The 21,157-nt window shown below is 46.6% G+C and overlaps 1 protein-coding gene across 5 annotated transcripts in view; it reads right to left on the bottom strand.

Moving 5' to 3' along the window:
• hectd1 (HECT domain containing 1) overlaps nucleotides 1-21,157 on the bottom strand; it is a 135,997-nt gene that overhangs the window by 61,582 nt on the left and 53,258 nt on the right. For all 5 annotated transcript variants that reach the window (XM_038781387.1, XM_038781417.1, XM_038781402.1 and 2 more), the window contains exons 9-10: nucleotides 15,516-15,630; nucleotides 13,281-13,455 (exon numbers count right to left, since the gene is read on the bottom strand). In XM_038781387.1, the coding sequence (XP_038637315.1) occupies nucleotides 13,281-13,455; nucleotides 15,516-15,630 (290 nt within the window). The remainder of the gene's footprint in view (nucleotides 1-13,280; nucleotides 13,456-15,515; nucleotides 15,631-21,157) is intronic.

The raw sequence follows: 21,157 nt of genomic DNA, 5'->3' as shown, positions 1-21,157 counted from the left end.
ACTATGTACTGACCCAAATAAAAAGCTCCCTTGGAAACAAAAGATGCAGTTTCATTTTATATTCTTTCTAGAAAGAGCAATTTCTAAATTTGCATTTTGTTGGCATTTCTCAGCTACAAGCTGATTGAAGCAGCGCCATGAATTGGAAATGAAAAAGCTCAATATATAAACACTACTTACAGCAGGCTTATGTGATTTTCCTGCTATATGTGATAGCCAGTGTATGATTTATTTTGGGTACACTGGTAACCCGATTCTTTGCATGGTTTGTTTGGGAACCAATGTCATGTTCCAGGGGATCTGCTTACAAAGCTCAAAGCTTTTTTGTTTTAAGTTAGAGTACCCAATTATTTTTATCCAATTAAGGGTAATTTAGTGTGGCCAATCCACCTACCCCCCACATCTTTGGGTTGTGTGGGCAAAGCCCACGCAAACATGGGGAGAATGTGCAAACTCCACACGGACAGTGATCCATTGCCGGGATCAAACCTGGGACCTTGGCGCCGTAAGGGCTAACCACTACGCCACTGTGCTGCCTTACAAAGCTCAAAGCTGCCAGAAGATCTGTGGGGTTGTCATTGAAAGAGCAATTGAGGAACCAGCGTTCCTCAGATTTATAATAGTTTTATTAATGCAGATAGAAATGCAAATGCTAGGACTTAGTATCGAGAGTCTGTGCACAACTTGATTCACCCAGAGTTCCCACTTTGCCAGCACACTTCATTTGGGCGACTCATTCAGAATTTAAAAAGTAGTATGAAGGAGGGTGTTTGCTGGGAGGAATAGGATTCAAATGACAACAACAGAAGGAAGTTTCATAGAATGATCTTCAGCTGACAATATGCGCTAGGACTTGGGCAAAGACCAAAATAGATTCATCAGACCCATCTGGTACACTAATATCTTGAGGGACGATGATCTGCTGTAAATGCCTGGTATGGCCTACATGTGATTTCAGACAGGTGGCAGCTCACCACCACCTTCTCAAGGGCAATGAGGGATGAGCAATAAATGGTGGTCTTGCCAGCAATGCCAACATTCCACGTTTAAAAAAAATCTGTAATTGACGAGGGAGTAAGCACAGCTCTTTCTGTTGGAAATACATACAGTGCTTAAAATTGTCATGAATGCAAATTACTATTGTTTACTTCCCCCACAAGCAGATGCCCGGTTTAATGGCTGCATTTGCTGCCAACGCTGTGCATGTGCAGCTCAAGTGTGTCCAAACGCAACCATGACGTGATTGCGAGCAACAAAGGAGTCAGCAACCAGGAGCAAAGATTTATTTTTTAAAATTTAGATTATCCAATTTTTTTTTCAATTAAGGGGCAATTTAGTGTGGCCAATCCAACTACTCTGCACATTTTTGGGTTGTGGGGGCAAAACCCATGCAGACACGGGGAGAATGTGCAAACTCCACACGGACAGTGACCCAGACCCAGTGGCCAAGATCCGAACATAGAACATAGAACGATACAGCACAGTACAGGCCCTTCGGCCCTCGATGTTGCACCGACATGGAAAAAAAACTAAAGGACATCTAACCTACACTATGCCCTTATCATCCATATGCTTATCCAATAAACTTTTAAATACCCTCAATGTTGGCGAGTTCACTACTGTTGCAGGTAGGGCATTCCACGGCCTCACCACTCTTTGCGTAAAAAACCCACCTCTGACCTCTGTCCTATATCTATTACCCCTCAATTTAAGGCTATGTCCCCTCGTGCTAGCCACCTCCATCCGCGGGAGAAGGCTCTCGCTGTCCACCCTATCTAACCCTCTGATCATTTTGTATGCCTCTATTAAGTCACCTCTTAACCTTCTTCTCTCTAACGAAAACAACCTCAAGTCCATCAGCCTTTCCTCATAAGGTTTTCCCTCCATACCAGGCAACATCCTGGTAAATCTCCTCTGCACCCGTTCCAAAGCTTCCACGTCCTTCCTATAATGAGGCGACCAGTTCCTATAATGAGGAACCTGGGACCTCTGCGCTGTGACGTAGCTGTGCTAACCACTAGGCCACCGTGCTGCCCTACCAGGACCAAAGATGATGCTGCTCAAATTATCACAGCTGATTTAGATGTCAGAATCCTTTTGACCAACCTCAAGGGCTGGATATTGGCTGGTATGATGTTTGAGCATCACAGAGATGTGGCTGCAAGGGAATCAGGGCCAGGATCGAAGCATCCTATCGAAAAGCCAGGCAGATGGGGCGGGGTTGCATTGTTAGTAACAAATTAAATTAAATCGATAGCAAGAAGCAATATAGGATCAGAAGGCATAGAATCTGTGTGGGTAGAGTGGAGGAATCGCAAAAGGAAAAAAAAAGTTATGTAAATCCTCCTAGGATCTGGGGCAGTAGTCAGGATCTGGGGCAGAAAATAAATCTGGATAGGGAAGACAAGTAAAAAAGGCAATATTACAATAATCATCGGGGACTTCAATATACAGGTGGACTGGGAAAATCAGGTTGGTAGTGGATCCCAAGAAAAGGAATTCATGGAATGCCTATGATATTTTTTTTGGAGTAGCTTGTGACAGAACCCACGAAGGAACAAGCAATTCTGGATTTGGTGATGTGTAACGAGGCAGACCTGATTAGGGAACTTAACTTGAAGGAGCTTTTTGGAAGCAGTGACCACAATATGATATACCCTGCAGTTTGAGAGGAAGAAGCTGCAATCAGATGTAACGGTATTACAATTAAATAAGAGTAACTGCAAAGACATGAGGGAGGAGCTGGCCAGAGTTGATTGGAAAAGGAGACTAGCAGGGAAGACAGTGGAACAGCAATGGCAGGAGATTTTGGGGGTTATTTGGGAGGCACAACAGAAATTCATCCCAAGGAGGGGAAAACATGTTAAGGGAAGGACAAGGCATCCACGGCTGAGGACAGCATAAAAGCAAAAGAAAAAGTATGCAAGGTGGCGAGGATTAGTGGGAAGCCAGAGGATTGGAAAGCCTTTAAAAGCGAGCAGAGGAAAAATAAAAAAGCAGTAAGGGGGAGAAGATGAAATACGAGTGAAAGCTAGCTAATCAAATAAAGGATGATAACAAGAGTTTTTTTCAATATATAAAAGGAAAAAGAGGTTCAAAAATAGACATTGGACCATTGGAAAATGATGCTGGAGAAGTAATAATAGGAAACAAAGAAATGGCAGAGGAACTGAATAGTTACTTAGTATTAGTCTTCACGGTGTAAGCCACCAGTGAGATATCAGAACTTCAGGAGAGTCAGGGGGGCAGAGTTGAGTGTAGTGGCCATCACTAAGGAGAAGGTTCTGGGGAAACTGAAAGGTCTGAAGGTGGATAAATCATCTGGACCGGATGGACTACACCCCAAAGTTCTAAAGGGCAGCACGGTAGCATAGAGGTTAGCATAATTGCTTCACAGCTCCTAGGTCCCAGGTTCGATTCCCAGCTTGGGTCACTGTCTGTGTGGAGTCTGCACGTTCTCCCCATGTGTGCGTGGGTTTCCTCCGGGTTCTCCGGTTTCCTCCCACAGTCCAAAGATGTGCAGGTTAGGTGGATTGGCCATGATAAATTGCCGTCAGTGTCCAAAATTTCCCTTAGTGTTGGGTGAGGTTACTGGGTTATGGGGATAGGGTGGAGATGTGGGTCTAGTAGGGTGCTCCTTCCAAGAGCTGGTGCAGGCTCGATGGGCCGAATGGCCTCCTTCTGTACTGTAAATTCTATGATGATAAAGGAGATAGCTGAGTGATTGTGAAGGTATTGATGGTGACCTTTCAGGAATCACAAGAGACAGGGAGGGTCCCAGAGGTGTACGAGGAGCAGTTGGCCTGTTGGTGGCCGAGGTAGGAGTGATGCAGGAGTCCCAAAAGAGGCTGAAGCAGAAAGTGGAGGATCTGGAGAACCACTCCAGAAGACAAAACTGGAGGATCATGGGGATGCCCAAAGGCATTCAAGGTGCGGAGGCCGGCACGTACGTGGCCAAAACGTTGGACAAGCTGATGGGGAAAGAGGGCCTTGACCGGCCCCTGGAGGTCGACCGAGTGCACAGGACGCTGATGAGGAGACCACAGTCCGGCTACCTGCCAAGGCCGATGGTGGATTTCTGGATAAAGTGAAGATCCTCCGATGGGCGAGGCAGACATGGATGGGCACATGGGAAGGGAATGTAGGTGTACCAGGACTTGGGAGCAGAACTGCTGAAGAGGAGGGAAATGTTTTACCGGGTCACAGCTGCCCTCTACAAGAAGGCGGTGAAGTTTGGAGTACTTCACCAAGGCCACCTCTGGGAGACTTTCCAGAAGCGTGAGAACTATTTTAGGAAGGCGTGATGGAGTTCATGAGGGACAATGAACTGGGAGGACAGCGAGGACATTAAACTTGAGAACATAAGAACATAAGAACATAAGAACTAGGAACAGGAGTAGGCCATCTGGCCCCTCGAGCCTGCTCCGCCATTCAATTAGATCATGGCTGATCTTTTGTGGACTCAGCTCCACTTTCCGGCCCGAACACCATAACCCTTAATCCCTTTATTCTTCAAAAAACTATCTATCTTTACCTTAAAAACATGTAATGAAGGAGCCTCAACTGCTTCACTGGGCAAGGAATTCCATAGATTCACAACCCTTTGGGTGAAGAAGTTCCTCCTAAACTCAGTCCTAAATCTACTTCCCCTTATTTTGAGGCTATGCCCCCTAGTTCTGCTGTCACCCGCCAGTGGAAACAACCTGCCCGCATCTATCCTATCTATTCCCTTCATAATTTTAAATGTTTCTATAAGATCCCCCCTCATCCTTCTAAATTCCAACGAGTACAGTCCCAGTCTACTCAACCTCTCCTCATAATCCAACCCCTTCAGCTCTGGGATTAACCTAGTGAATCTCCTCTGCACACCCTCCAGTGCCAGTACGTCCTTTCTCAAGTAAGGAGACCAAAACTGAACACAATACTCCAGGTGTGGCCGCACTAACACCTTATACAGTTGCAACATAACCTCCCTAGTCTTAAACTCCATCCCTCTAGCAATGAAGGACAAAATTCCATTTGCCTTCTTAATCACCTGTTGCACTTGTAAACCAACCTTCTGTGACTCATGCACTAGCACACCCAAGTCTCTCTGAACAGCGGCATGCTTTAATATTTTATCGTTTAAATAATAATCCCGTCTGCTGTTATTCCTACCAAAATGGATAACCTCACATTTGTCAACATTGTATTCCATCTGCCAGACCCGAGCCCATTCACTTAACCTATCCAAATCCCTCTGCAGACTTCCAGTATCCTCTGCACTTTTCGCTTTACCACTCATCTTAGTGTCATCTGCAAACTTGGACACATTGCCCTTGGTCCCCAGCTCCAAATCATCAATGTAAATTGTGAACAATTGTGGGCCCAACACGGATCCCTGAGGGACACCACTAGCTACTGATTGCCAACCAGAGAAACACCCATTTATCCCAACTCTTTGCTTTCTATTAATTAACCAATCCTCTATCCATGCTACTACTTTACCCTTAATGCCATGCATCTTTATCTTATGCAGCAACCTTTTGTGTGGCACCTTGTCAAAGTTTGGGCATGTGTTTTTTTAAAAACAAAATTCCCTTTGAAGTGTCTCCTTTGTTTTGATGGTGAGGTTTTTGGAAGGGAGGTTGCTTATGGGGGAACATAGAGGGTGAGTGCACCTTTTGCTGTTCTTTAGGAGGGTATGGACAGTGGTGGGGAATGGGGTTGGAGATCTTGGGCGGGGGCCACCATTTTAGCTGGGCAAGCTGGTTAACAGGAGTGACGTGGGGGGTTGTCAGGAGGTAAGCATAGGTGGGGGGGGATGTTGCTGACAAAGATTTGTTGATGTGGCGCAGTTGGAGGTGTATCGATAACAGTGGACTTCTGAGGGTGGGCCTGGAGGGTTGCGTGATGCGGGCTGGCCTAAAAAGTAGGTATGGCTGATAAGCTGGGGAGGAAGGCTGGTCACATGGAACGTGAGGGGGCTGAAAGAGCCCGTCAAACAGTTTTCACACCCGAGTCGTCTGAAGGCGGACGTGGTCTTCCTGCAGTGGACGGACTGAAAGAAAGGGGACCAGGCAAGGTTTTAAAAAGAATTTAGAGTACCCAATTCATTTTTTCCAATTAAGGGGCAATTTAGCATGGCCAATCCACCTACCCTGCACATCTTTTGGGTTGTGGGGGCGAAACCCACGCAAGCACGGGGAGAATGTGCAAACTCCACACGGACAGTGACCCAGAGCCGGGATCGAACCTGGGACCTCAGCGCCGTGAGGCTGCAGTGCTAACCCACTGCGCCACCATGCTGCCCGGACCAGGCAAGGTTAACGAGAGGATGAATGGGGCAGGTGTTCCATTCGAGACTGAATATGAAGACGAGTGGGGGTGGCGGTATTTGTGAATAAGCGGGTGGCGTTTGAAGTGGGGAATATTGTGGCAGACTGGGGCGGGGGTTCCTCAACGGTGAGAGGAAAGCTGGAAGGGTTGCCGGTGGTCCTGGTAAGCATTTATGTCTCAAACTGGGAAGTTCTAGACTTTTTGAGGTGGGTGCTGGGGAAGGTGCCAGCCTTGTACTTGCACCGGTTGATCATGGGAAGTTCACCGTGGTGGAGACCCCAATTGGGCTGCGGGAGGTGATGGCGAGCATGGGGACAATGTAGACAGGGAAGGCCTGGTCGGTTTGTGGGGCACCTGGGGCCACTGCTGGTGAGAGCATATAACGAGGCTAGGGAAAGCGGGGGAACTTCCTCCTACATTGTCGCAGGCTTCCACCTCACCATATTGAAAAAGGACATGGGTCTGGAGCAGTGTGGGTCGCCCGATATCGTTATTAAACGTCCTGAGCGAGTCAGTTGATGGGTTTACTCGGAGGTGGAAGCCGTTTATTGACTTCTTTAAAGGGGATTGAGGGGCAGCAAGATGGGAGAAGGGGTTGATATTGGAGAGGAGGGTGGAGTGGGTGATGGTTATTTATAAATGTTTGATTTTTCTTCTGCTTTTGTTGGTTTATATGAAATTGCCTGGAATATAATATTTTTTAAAAACCAGTGCAAATGGCCTCAACGTGGAAGGCAAAGGTGGACACGGGGCAAAGGTCCCTCCACTTCAGAATCTCTACGGGCAAATTGATAGAGGAGCAATGCGATCAAGGGAGTTAAGGAGAGGAGTGAAGGTCTACGAGTGAAGGTAGCATTACCATTTTCACACAGGGGGCATTCAAGCTGGTCGAGCAGTAAGAACTCACCCCCTTCTCTCTACCATTCGTGATTGCGCACATGAAAAGAAAGTGTCAAGACATCAAACCCTGCTGCTGTGGGCATCTTGAATGCCAGCTGGTTGACATGGTGAGGCTGCATTTAATGGGCTACCAATTGAACTGTGCATTCCCACATGAGCAAACAGATGCAGGTGAGAGAAAGCAATGGTACTGCAAGAAATCACCAAACTGAAGCAACAATGTACATTCATGCAGCACTAATCGCACAAACTGGAAGTAATTGATTGCCTGGGTTTACCCCTTCGACTACAACGTAGCATTTTCCCCACAGTGGTGAAGAAGTGCATCTGAGCACATAGGTTTTTGAGGACATTGCGAAATTGCATTAATGGCACTGGGCTGTTCAAGACAAGCCTCAGGCCACCCTCAACATCTTGCATAGCCTGTGGAGAAATAGACACGCCTGTATACATCAAACAATGCTATGTATAACAGTGCCAGTACCTGGGCTGAAAACACATTCAAACGCCTGGCCAAAGCAGTTTCAAGAACAAAGAACAAAGAAAATTACAGCACAGGAACAGGCCCTTCGGTCCTCCCAGCCTGCGCCGATCCAGATCCTTTATCTAAACCTGTCACCTATTTTCCAAGGTCAACTTCCCTCTGTTCCCCGCCCGTTCATATATCTGTCTGGATGCATCTTAAATGATGCTATCGTGCCCACCTCTACCACCTCCGCTAGCAAAGCATTCCAGGCACCCACCACCCTCTGCGTAAAAAACTTTCCACGCACATCTCCCTTAAACTTTCCCCCTCTCACCTTGAAATCGTGAACCCTTGTAATTGACACCCCCAATCTTGGAAAAAGCTTGTTGCTATCCACCTTATCCATACCTCATAATTATATAGACCTCAATCAGTTCCACCCTCAACCTCTGTCTTTCCAACGAAAACAATCCTAATCTACTCAACCTTTCTTCATAGCTAGCACCCTCCATACCAGGCAACATCCTGGTGAACCTCCTCTGCACCCTCTCTAAAGCATCCATATCCTTCTGGTAATGTGGCGATCAGAACTGCACGCAGTATTCCAAATGTGGCCTAACCAAAGTCCTATACAACTGTGACATGACCTGCCGACTCTTGTACTCAATACCCTGTCCGATGAAGGCAAGCATGCTATATGCCTTCTTGACCACTCTATCAACCTGCGTTGCCACCTTCAGGGTACAATGGACCTGAACTCCCAGATCTCTCTGTACATCAATTTTCCCCAGGACTCTTCCATTGACCATATAGTCCGCTCTTGAATTAGATCTTCCAAAATGCATCACCTCGCATTTGCCTGGATTGAACTCCATCTGTCATTTCTCTGCCCAACTCTCCAATCTATCTATATTTTGCTGTATTCTCTGACAGTCCTCCTCGCTATCTGCAACTCCACCAATCTTAGTATCATCTGCAAACTTGCTAATCAGACCTATACCTTCCTCCAGGTTATTTATGTATATCACAAACATAAGAACTAGGAGCAGGAGTAGGCCATCTGGCCCCTCGAGCCTGCTCCGCCATTCAATGAGATCATGGCTGATCTTTTGTGGACTCAGCTCCACTTTCCGGCCCAAACACCATAACCCTTAATCCCTTTATTCTTCAAAAAACTATCTATCTTTGCCTTAAAAACATGTAATGAAGGAGCCTCAACTGCTTCACTGGGCAAGGAATTCCATAGATTCACAACCCTTTGGGTGAAGAAGTTCCTCCTAAACTCAGTCCTAAATCTACTTCCCCTTATGTCCCCTAGTTCTGCTTTCACCCGCCAGTGGAAACAACCTGCCCGCATCTATCCTATCTATTCCCTTCATAATTTTAAATATTTCTATAAGATCCCCCCCAACAGTGGTCCAAGCACGGATCCCTGTGGAACACCACTAGTCACCCTTCTCCATTTTGAGACACTCCCTTCCACCACTACTCTGTCTCCTGTTGCCCAGCCAGTTCTTTATCCATCTAGCTAGTACACCGTGAACCCCATACAACTTCACTTTTTCCATCAACCTGCCATGGGAAACTTTATCAAACACTTTACTGAAGTCCATGTATGTGACATCTACAGCCCTTCCCTCATCAATTAACTTTGTCACTTCCTCAAAGAATTCTATTAGGTTTGTAAGACATGACCTTCCCTGCACAAAGCCATGCTGCCTAACACTGATAAGTCTATTTTTTTCCAGATGTGAATAAATCCTATCCCTCAGTATCTTCTCCAACAGTTTGCCTACCACTGACGTCAAGCTCACAGGTCTAAAATTTCCTGGATTATCCCTGCTACCCTTCTTAATCAAAGGGACAACGTTAGCACTTCTCCAGTCCTCCGGGACCTCACCCATGCTCAAGGATGCTGCAAACATATATGTTAAGACCCCAGCTATTTCGTCCCTCGCTTCCCTCGGTAACCTGGGATAGATCCCATCCAGTCCTGGGGACTTGTCCACCTTAATGTCTTTTAGAATACCCAAAACTTCCCCCTTCCGTATGACGACTTGACCTAGAGTATTTAAACATCCATCCCTAGCCTCAACATCAGTCATGTCCCTCTCCTTGGTGAATAACGATGCAAAGTACTCATTAAGAATTTCACCCATTTCCTCTGACTCCATGCATAAATTCCCTCTCTTGTCTTTGAGTGGGCCAATCCTTTCTCTAGTTACCCTCTTGCTTCTTATATACGAATAAAAGGCGTTGGGATTTTCCTTAACCGTTAGCCAAAGATATTTCATGACCCCTTTTAGCCCTCTTTATTGCGCGTTTGAGATTCGTCCTACTTTCCCGATATTCCTTCAAAGCTTTATCAGTTTTGAGTTGCCTCGATCTTATGTATGCTTCCTTTTTCATTTTAGCTAGTCTCACAATTCCACCCATCATCCATGGTTCCCTAATCTTGCCATTTCTATCCCTCATTTTCACAGGGACATGTCTGTCCTGCACTCTAATCAACCTTTCCTTAAAAGACTCCCACATTTCAAATGCGGATTTATCCTTAAACAGCTGCTCCCAGTCCACATTCTCTAGCTCCTGCCAAATTTTGTTATACTCTGCCTTTCCCCAATTTAGCACTCTTCTTTTAGGACCACTCTCGTCTTTGTCCATGAGTATTCTAAAACTTACGGAATTGTGATCGCTATTCCCAAAGTACTCACCGACTGAAAGTTCAACCACCTGGCCAGGAACATTCCCCAATACCAGGTCCAGTATGGCCCCTTCCCGAGTTGAACTATTTACATACTGCTCTAAAAAAAACTCGAATCCTCCATAGTGCCCTCCTTATCACAGCTGTGGACCTTGGTTTTAAAAAAATGCAACTCCTCCACCCCTTCTACCTCCCTCTCCATCCCTCCTGAAGCATCTATACCCTGGGATATTCAGTTGCCAGTCCTGCCCTTTCCTCAACCAAGTCTCAGTAATACCAATATCATATTCCCAGGTACTAATCCAAGGCCTAAATTAATCTGCCTTACCTGCTACACTTCTCGCATTAAAACAAATGCACCTCAGACCACCTGTCCCTGTGCGTTCATCATCTCTTCCCAGTATCTCAGTAGCTCATGATTTACAGCAGGGTCAGCTGGGTACACACACTGCAGCATAGTTTGTGGTGAGCATCTCGTGACACAGGACCCTTAATCCATAGTTGTTTCACAAATAATTGACAGAAAGAAGATATTGCAGACAAGTTCTGATTCGTGTGTTTCTCATTTTATACTGCAGAGGTGAGGCCACCAGGAAGATGGAGCATGCATTAATTACTGCCTGCTTAACTGCAGACAGAAATGGGAGGACACTATTATGAAGGAGACTATTCTGAAAGAGACTATTATGAAGGAGATGCAGAGATTCAGACAAACAAACTCCATGCGTAGGCTCCTCACTATACCTACGATGTATCAACGTCGCCGATGACCGAGAATCAGTGTCGCTGCTGCCTCTGCATGTTCAGGGATATATGGTACCTCACATTTGCGACATTCTGCATGAATTGGCACCATGTGAACTTGAGGAAATTCTCTACCAGTGGCTGTGAAAGCAACAGCCGAGGTCAACTCCTTCCAGGGCTCGACTGGAGATATCTGTGGGATCTCTCAGGCTTCCACACAAGTGCACATATATGGTCACAAGTGGTCTTTTTTTTAAACCAAGGTCCACAATTACGTCAACTTCAACAGAGATCAAGCACACTTGGACACCAGAGCATTGGCCTTTGCTGACGTTTAGGGTGCCATTAACTGAACTCATGTGGTTATCAAAGCTCCCTGGCACTACAACACAAGAAAGGCTGCCACTCCCTCAATGTACAGCTGGTATGTGAATGAAATGAAATGAAAATCGCTTATTGTCACAAGTAGGCTTCAAATGAAGTTACTGTGAAAAGCCCCTAGTCGCCACATTCCGGCGCCTGTTCGGGGAGGCTGTTACGGGAATCGAACCGTGCTGCTGACCTGCCTTGGTCTGCTTTCAAAGCCAGCGATTTAGCCCTGTGCTAAACAGCCCCAGTATGTGCCATGACAGTCATATCCTGCAAGTTTGTGCCAGATGTTCATGTAGCTCAGTGGACTTTCAGAAGGCATTCAAAACGATGCCACAAAAACTGACCTGTGAGAAACCTTGTCACTCATGGAATAAATTGGACAGTAGCAGCGTACATACAAAATTGGATTCGTAATTGAAAGCAGAGAGTAATGGTCAATGGATATTTTTCAGCTGGAGGAAGGTTTCTAGTGGTGTTGCCCAGGGGTCAGTAATGGTTCCCTTGCTTTTCCTGTTATATATTAATAACCTAGATCAGGTTTTGCAAAGTGTAGGTCTCGACCTGAGTGGGTCGTGGAGCGAGTGGTGACGGCGTTAACACTGTACAGAGCTCCAGGGCCTCTGGTTAACAGCCTACAAAAAAAAAAGAAACTTAACTCGGGAACAAAGCAGTATAAAGATTTCTTGAGGTATGGTTTTGTCAATTGTGCCAGTGCAAGTAAGGATGCAAAGTCCTTTGTGTGTTATATGCAGAGAAGTACTGACAAATGAGTGTTCAAAACTTCAAAAACGTTTTTTGACAACTAAAAATAATAATCTTTATTAGTGTCACAAGTAGGCTTACACCGCAGGCATCTCTAGCCACCACATTGGTTGTTTTAAAGTCACTCGGGCCCTTGATATCTGCCACACCAACCCCAGTCTGGGACCTTTCCCTTTTACTGTGCAGGACACGATTGCTGACATAAATGGAGAGGGTGTAAGCAAGACGCATGGCAGGGCAGAGGAGATGGAGCGTTGTCATTTGTTGGTAGTTAGTGTAACTGTGGATAGAATGAGAAAATGAGCAGCGATGTCCATGAAGCAATCACTGTGGATGCGTGTTGGGCTTGTGAGTGTGTGAATTGAGTGATGGGATGGTTGACTTATCCTGGCAGAACAAATGAGACCTGTCATCCTCTTTCGGCACTGGGTGGCAGACTTCTTCTGGGCACCATTCGCACTCATTATGGCTGCCACCACCTCCTAAGCCGGATTCGGAACATTGCTGCCTTTTCTGCAGCCAGAACCGGGGTAGTGGATATTGCAGCGGGCCTCCATGGCGTCCAGCAGGTGTTCAAGTGAGACATCACTAAATCTGGGGGCAGCACACTTCTTTGCCGTTGGGGCCATCTCATCAATGGAGAGCTCATGTGGTAGAAGTGTTGAGAAATGTGCACGCGGTGCCTATTTAAATATGGCAAAGACATTGAGGAACTAGTGAGGTCATGTTGGGACAGACAATCAGGGAGGCCTATCAGTGATCCGGCAGGTCATGTTAGGTGATGATACGGAGCCCGCAATTGCACCCAATGGGGAAAAAAAACACCAATTTCCACAATACATTTAGTGCATTTCAAAAATTCCACCCATAGTTTCTTTGTTGGCTACATTTTCATTACTAGCAAAGATCATTAACAGCCAGATTAAAACCAAATTACATTTTTATGACTGCTTTTCCTTACAAGTTGCCAATAAAACGTTCCGGTCAATAATCAAAAAATTGGTCACAGATTACCTGATGGATGGCAGCATAGTTTGCTGAAACGTCTGTGCAAATACTGGCAACAACCTCTTCAAGTATAATGGAGCCATTTCGGGATCTCCCTTTGGTTCATTTCCATCGTCATCCTCTCTGTTGGCATCTTTCTTTTTCTTATCTTCACCTTTATTCACCGGGCACATCCAATCTCCTAAAGGCATTACAATTAAAATACATAATTTGACCATGTTTTTCTCTGTTGGGAAATCCTGTGCACAATAGAAGGAATGGCACTGCAAAGGAATACAATTCACTCCTTCTTAGCATCCAATTCAAATATATCCAGGACTCAAATTGCCAAGCACAGTACAAGCCGATGTAGGATGCAGCCTTTTCAATGTCCCAATTTGGAGAGTATTCCTAACTGCAATCGTGTAATTCCTTCAGTTTCTAATCATTCTTATAGCCTCCCCAAAAATATTGGCAGTTAGTGTCAAGTTTTGGCTTGTTTGTGCTACAGATTAATGCAATTTCAAACTGTTAAGACTCAGTTAGCTTGGGCAAAGGGCGAGAGAGAGAGAAAAAGCAATAGCATGAGACTTCAGTTTCTCCAACCGCAACAAAACTTTACAAAAAAAGAAGATTGCCAACTACAACCCTTCTGGAGAGTAAAGTACAAGATAGCAACTTATCGTTTATTTAAAAATTGTCAGAAATATCTGCGTAGAAATTTAATACTGTAAAGACCAGGATGTGTGCATACCTATACTCAAGAGCAGACTATATGGTCAATGGAAGAGTCCTGGGGAAAATTGATGTACAGAGAGATCTGGGAGTTCAGGTCCATTGTACCCTGAAGATGGCAACGCAGGTCGATAGAGTGGTCAAGAAGGCATATCGCATGCTTGCCTTCATCGGACAGGGTATTGAGTACAAGAGTCGGCAGGTCATGTTACAGTTGTATAGGACTTCGGTTAGGCCACATTTAGAATACTGCGTGCAGTTCTGGTCGCCACATTACCAGAAGGATGTGGATGCTTTAGAGAGGGTGCAGAGGAGGTTCACCAGGGTGTTGCCTGGTATGGAGGGTGCTAGCTATGAAGAAAGGTTGAGTAGATTGTTTTCATTGGAAAGACGGAGGTTGAGGGGAGACCTGATTGAGGTCTACAAAATTATGAGAGGTATGGACAGGGTGGATAGCAACAAGCTTTTTCCAAGAGTGGGGGTGTCAATTACAAGGGGTCACGATTTCAAGGTGAGAGGGGAAAAGTTTAAGGGAGATGTGCATGGAAAGTTTTTTACGCAGAGGGTGGTGGGTGCCTGGAACGCTTTGCCAGCGGAGGTGGTAGAGGCGGGTACAATAGCATCATTTAAGATGCATCTAGACAGATATATGAACAGGTGGGGAACAGAGAGAAGTAGACCTTGGAAAATAGGCAACAGGTTTAGATAAAGGATCTGGATCGGCGCAGGCTGGGTGGGCCGAAGGCCCTGTTCCTGTGCTGTAATTTTATTTGTTCTTTATAAAGAAGCCCTTGGGTAATAAGTGCCGCATTTCTACATATAGCGGAACTTCCCATGTGGAGACCCTCAGACATATTGCATGGCGGTGATCTCACATATTCAAAAACCTCAATTCTTGAGCTACTAAAATGATAACAGAAATGCAATTAATCATGTAAATCTGCAGCAAAGAATATTGGTCAGTACATTGCAGACAAGACCCAATATGACATTAATTGATTAATGGGAAATTGCAGCAATCCTGAGGCTTTTTAGAAGTATGCTATTGAAGCCATTTGGACAGAGAGGGTTTCTTCAGAGGATTATGATTCTTTGGAATTCTCCACTCAAGCGACTATAGATGATCAGATGTTGAATATATTAAAGACTGGGGTTGATAGATTTTTGGACAGTAACGACATCACGGGATGTGCAGTTAGGACAGGAAAGTGGAATTGATTTAAAGTTCAGACCAGATGCAAATGAATGACAGAACATGTTTGGGAGGCGGCATGACCCTATTGTTCATCTTCTGAAAAAACAAACTCCTGTTCAAGATAAACTTTTAATGTTTTAAAAACGGAGCCAGTGGGCACAGCATAAGCACAATGCACTGGAAGCAGCTAGTGTAACATCCTCTTAAGCGTACATATTAAAATGATCTGTAGCATTAAATGTTGTCCGTACTACAATTATATCTGTCCAATTTTGACATCATAAATAAGCAGGAATTTTTATTTTGACTTGATATTAGACAAGATTTCTAACCTGGAGATTGCAATATAGCCACAACCTCACTGTGACCTCTCTCGCGTGCTTTGTCCAGAGGTGTTTTACCATCTTCATCACGTAGGTCTGGATTTGCTCCATGCCTCAACAGAGTCTATTAAAAAAAGAATGCCAAGATTTTCACTCACCAAATTCAACATAATTAAAATTTCTCAACAACTCCTCACTCACATCATTACGCAGATCCCTTTATTCAAACATTCTTATTAAATACTAATTTCATGGGCCACGAATTAATGTCCCCATTATGAGACTATCCATTAATTGACATGCTTTAAATAGACAATAAAAGACGCAGACAACCAAGTCTGTGAATTACTAATGAGATTAACCCCACACTAGCTGTCCAGTTAAAAACCTGCACAGGAATGAACATGTTGATAGCTCATGTCAACCTGGTTGTGTTTATATTACTTTGCAACTGGTTTTCAGCCAAAGGAAAAACATTTGTTTAAATCACTGTCATCTGAAGACAATGGAAGCAGAAGTTTAAGGAGGAAGGAATTTCATACAATGAGTTAGAATATAAAGAATGTTAAACAGAAAGATAATCGGGAAAATAATCATCTTGCATTTATACAACACTTTTACAACCTCAGATATTACTATAAAAAACTATGCATGATATTAAAAATCTCAATTAAATTAGTTCTCTATGCTCCAGTGGAAATAATCCCAGTATCTCAAGTCTCTCCTCAACACCATATTTTCCCATCTCTGGTATTTAATGTCTGCGTAAGTGAAGGGGCCAAAACTGCACACAGGCCTCATCTTCCTGCAATCGCACTTTCAGGAAGAAATACCTTATATAGCATCCTACATCTCAAATTTTGCAGCTAATGAAGTACTGTTTGATGAGTATGAGCTACTCAGGTGATTGGGGGTGGAGCTTCCTCCCAATTGGAAAAGCACCCCACCGAATATAAATTCCGACCTGGAAGGAGACCCTGTGGAGAGAGGAGTGACTATTGTGACGAGTGTAGAATAAAGTGAGTTATACCATGTAAGCCTGGCCTCTCGTGGAGTCTTTGTCTCAGTTTACAACAGTTTGTACATTCACTAATCTGCCTATGTGTATTGACGGTGGTTTACAATCCTCTCACCATTTAATAACCCCCTATTTTCATGTTACACCAAGATTTTAATGCTATTCGCATGTCCCAGTAAAACAAAAATGGAACCAGGACTTGTCTTGAGTACGCCATTTCAAAGAGCACCATTTCCCTATATTCTTTATCCATCAACCCACTTTCGATCCATACTACTTTTTTTTTTAAACAAACAATTTTATTGAGGTATTTTAGGCATATAGAAAAAGTGACATTGTACAGTACAAAAAAAAGTCAAGACACAATTTAAACATAGTGCAAACCACGGCTCTGTTCACGCACGGACCTCCCTCAATATCGCCTTACACTACCCTACCCCCCCTTCCCACTGACGCTTACTCCTCTGCTGTGAAGAAGTCAATAAATGGCTGCCACCTTCACGCGAACCCTAATAGCCAACCTCTCAAGGCGAACTTGACTTTCTCCAGGCCAAGAAAACTCGCCATGTCCAATAGCCATACCTCAGCCCTCTGGGGCTTTGAGTCTCTCCATACTAGTAGTATTCGTCGCCGGGCTACCAGGGAAGCAAAGGCCAGAACGTCGGCCTCTCTCTCTTCCTGGACTCCCGGGTCCTCCGAAACCCCAAAGATTGCCACCTCCGGGCTCATTACCACCCCAGTTTTCAATACCCGGGACATGACATTTGCAAATCCCTGCCGATATCCCTCAAGTTTAGGGCACGACCAGAACATGTGTACATGGTTAGCCGGCCTCCGGCGCATCCAGCACACTTGTCCTCCAGCACGAAGAATCTGCTCTGAGCCTGGCACATGTTGTGGTCGTGTTTACTCTGCTCAGGGCTTCTGTCCAGATACCGTCCTCCATCTCCCTACCGAGTTCCTCTTCCCACTTAAGCTTCAGGTCCTCGGTCTGTGTATCCTCAGCTCCCAATAGTTCCTTGTAGACGTCTGAGACTCTACCCTCTCCCACCTCTCCCCTAGAAACTACCCTGTCCTGCCTCCCCTTTGACAGGAGACGTGGGAAGGACGGCACCAGTCTGCGTACAAAATCCCGCACCTGTAAGTATCTAAAGTCATTCCATCTCATCAGCCCAAACTTCGCCTCCAACTCGGAGGCTCCCTTCCAGGAACAGATCCCCCATCCTCACAATCCCCGCCTCCTCCACAGTCGATACCCCCGGGGTATGTTCCCCGAGGCAAATCGGTGGTTGCCGCAAATTGGGGTCCACACCGATGCTCTTACCTCCCCTACATGCCTCCTCCACTGGCCCCAGATCCAAAGAGCCTCCACCACTATCAGACTGGTGGAGTACCATGCTGGCGGAAGCGGCAGAGGCGCCGTGACCAGGGCTCCTAAGCTAGTGCCCCTGCACGAAGCAGCCTCCATCCGCTCCCAAACCAACCCCACACCCACGATCCATTTCCTTTTCATCGCTATGTTGGCCGCCCAGTAATAGTTGCTGAAGTTCGGCAACGCCAGCCCCCCTTCTCCTCTGTTCCTTTCAAGCATCACCCTCTTCACCCGTGGGGACTTCCCTGCCCATACAAATCCCATAATAATTTTATTCAGCCTCTTAAAGAAGGACCACGGGATAAAGATGAGGATACACTGAAAAACAAACAAGTACCGCGGGAGAATCGTCATCTTAACAGTTTGCACCCTCCCAGCCAATGACAGTGGGAGCGCATCCCACCTCCAGACCTCCTCCTACCAGTCGTGACAGGGTGAGCTTATGCAACTTGCCCCAGTCCTGTGCCACCTGAATCCCTAAAAATAGGAAACTCTCCCCCACTAGCCTGAACGGCAACCCCTTCAGCCTACTCTCCTGCCCCCTCGTCTGAATTACGAACATCTCGCTCTTAGCCATGTTCAATTTATATCCTGAGAACCGGCCAAATTCCCTCAGGAATTCCATAATACCACCCATCCCCATCATTGGGTCCGATATATCTAACAGCAGATCGTCTGTGTATAACGAGACATTGTTCCATCCCCCCATCTCCTCTCCCCCCCCCCCCTCCCTCCTCCCTCTCCCCCCCCTCTCCCTCCCTCCTCCCTCTCCCTCCCTCCTCCCTCTCCCCCCTCCCTCCTCCCCCCTCCCCCCTCTCCTCTCCCCTCCCCCCCCGACCAGCCCTTTCCAGCCCCTAGAAGCTCTCAGTGCAATTGCCAGCAGCTCTATGGCCAGGGTAAACAGCAGTGGGGAGAGAGGGCAGCCCTGTCTTGTCCCACGGTGCAGTCTAAAGTAGTCCGATGTCGTCCTTACACTCGCCTCCGGGGCCTGATATAATAGCCTAACCCAGTCGATGAACCCCGCCACAAACCGTCCTAGTACCTCCCACAGATAATCCCACTCGACCCGGTCAAAAGCCTTTTCAGCATCCATGGCTACCACTATCTTTACCTCCCTACTCTCCGGGGTCATCATAATCACGATGAGCAGCCTTCTTAGATTGGACACCAACAGCCTCCCCTTTACAACCCCTGTTTGGTCCTCCACAATTACATCCGGTACATAGTTCTTAATTCTGGTCGCCAAGATCGTGGCCAGTAACTTGGCGTCTACGTTGATCAAAGAGATCGGCCTATATGACCCACAAGCCTCCGGGTCCTTATCCCGTTTCAGAATAAACAAGATGGTGGCCTGCGACATCGTCGGGTTTAAACTCCCTCTGTCTCTTACCTCATTAAACCAGCACCGGCCCCACTATCCTGGCAAATTGTTTGTAAAACTCCACCGCATACTCGTCCAGCCCCGGGGCTTTACCCGACTGCATGACCTTCAGGCCCCCCAATACCTCTTCGATCCTGACCAGGGTCATAGATCATAGAATTTACAGTGCAGAAGGAGGCCATTCGACCCATCGAGTCTGCACCGGCTCCTGGAAAGAGCACCCTACCCAAGGTTAACACCTCCACCCTATCCCCATAACCCAGTAACCCCACCCAACACTAAGGGAGATTTTGGACACTAAGGGCAATTTATCATGTCCAATCCACCTAACTTGCACATCTTTGGACTGTGGGAGGAAACCGGAGCACCCGGAGGAAACCCACGCACACACGGGGAGGATGTGCAGACTCCGCACAGACAGTGACCCAAGCCGGAATCGAACCTGGGACCCTGGAGCTGTGAAGCGATTGTGCTATCCACAATGCTACCGTGCTGCCCTGTCAGTCCATCAACCCCTGGGAAGGTCAGTCCGTCCAGGAATCGCCTCATCCCCCCAGGTGGTTCCGAAGTGTACAGCTTCCTATAAAAGTCCTTAAAGACCTTGTTCAGCCCTGCCGGGTCACCCACTAGATTACCCTCTCCATCCACTGCCCTCTCTATTTCCCTAGCCTCTTCTTTCTTCCTTAGTTGTTGCGCAAGCATTCTACTGGCCTTCTCCCCATGATCATATATCGTGCCTTTTACCTTTCTAAACTGCTCTGCAGCCTTGTCTGTAGTCAGCACCCCAAATTCGGCCTGCAGCCTGTCGTTTCCTGAGTAACTCTGGCCTCGTGGATTCCGCGTAACTCCTGTCCACCCGTAGAATTTCCTTAATCAGTCGGGCCGTCTCTTCCCTGTCGGTCCTGTCCTGTAGGCCCGGATTGAAATCAGCTCCCCTCAACCACTGCCTTCAGTGCCTCCCAGAGCACCAGTGCCGAGACTTCTCCACTATCGTTCACCTGCAGGTAATTCTGCATGCATTTCCTCAGCCTCTCACACACCGCCTCGTCCGCGAGTAATCCAACTTCCAGCCTCCATAGTGGGCGCTGACAGCTGCCCTTACAAAACTGCAGATCTACCCAGTGCAGAGCATTGCGATATGGCAATTGCCAAATATTCTGCCCCCACCATTCCGGCCAGCAGGTCCCTACTCACATCAAAGTAGTTAATTCGGGAATACACCTTGTGGATGTGGGAGTAGTACGAGAACTCCCTCACAGTCAGTCGGCTAAATCACCACGGATCTGCTACCCCTGTTTGCTCCATGAACCATCTCAGTTCCTTTGCCATCACTAGCAACCTGCCCGTTCTTGAACATGACCGATCCAGGCTCGAGTCCAGGACTGTATTAAAGTCCCCACCCATCCAAGTCGGGGATCTTCCCTGGCATCCTCCTAATAAAATCCACATCATCCCAATTAGGGGCATACACACTGACCAGGACTACTCCCACCCCTTCGAGCTTACCCCTCACCATAACGAACCTGCCACCCCCATCCACGACTGTGCCCTCCACCTCAAATTGTACCCTTTTATTAATCAGGATCGCAACCCCCCTCGTCTTAGAATCAAGACGCGAATGAAAGACCTGACTGACCCAGCCCTTCCTTAACCTACCCTGGTCTGCCACTTTCAGGTGCGTCACCTGCAGCATGACTATGTCCGCCTTGAGAAGCCGTAGATGCGCAAACACACACGCCCTCTTCACTGGCCCGTTTAACCCTCTAACATTCCAGGTGATCAGCCTGGTTGGCGGACACTTCGCCCGCCCCCTTTGCCGATCAGCCATCCCCTTTCCTTGGCTAGCCCCCCAGCCATGTGTCGCGCTTCATCTGGCCCGC

Source organism: Scyliorhinus canicula, chromosome 2 (assembly GCF_902713615.1).
Source record: "Scyliorhinus canicula chromosome 2, sScyCan1.1, whole genome shotgun sequence".
In the NCBI taxonomy this organism is placed as follows: Eukaryota; Metazoa; Chordata; class Chondrichthyes; order Carcharhiniformes; family Scyliorhinidae; genus Scyliorhinus; species Scyliorhinus canicula.
This window is presented reverse-complemented; position numbering and strand designations above follow the sequence as displayed.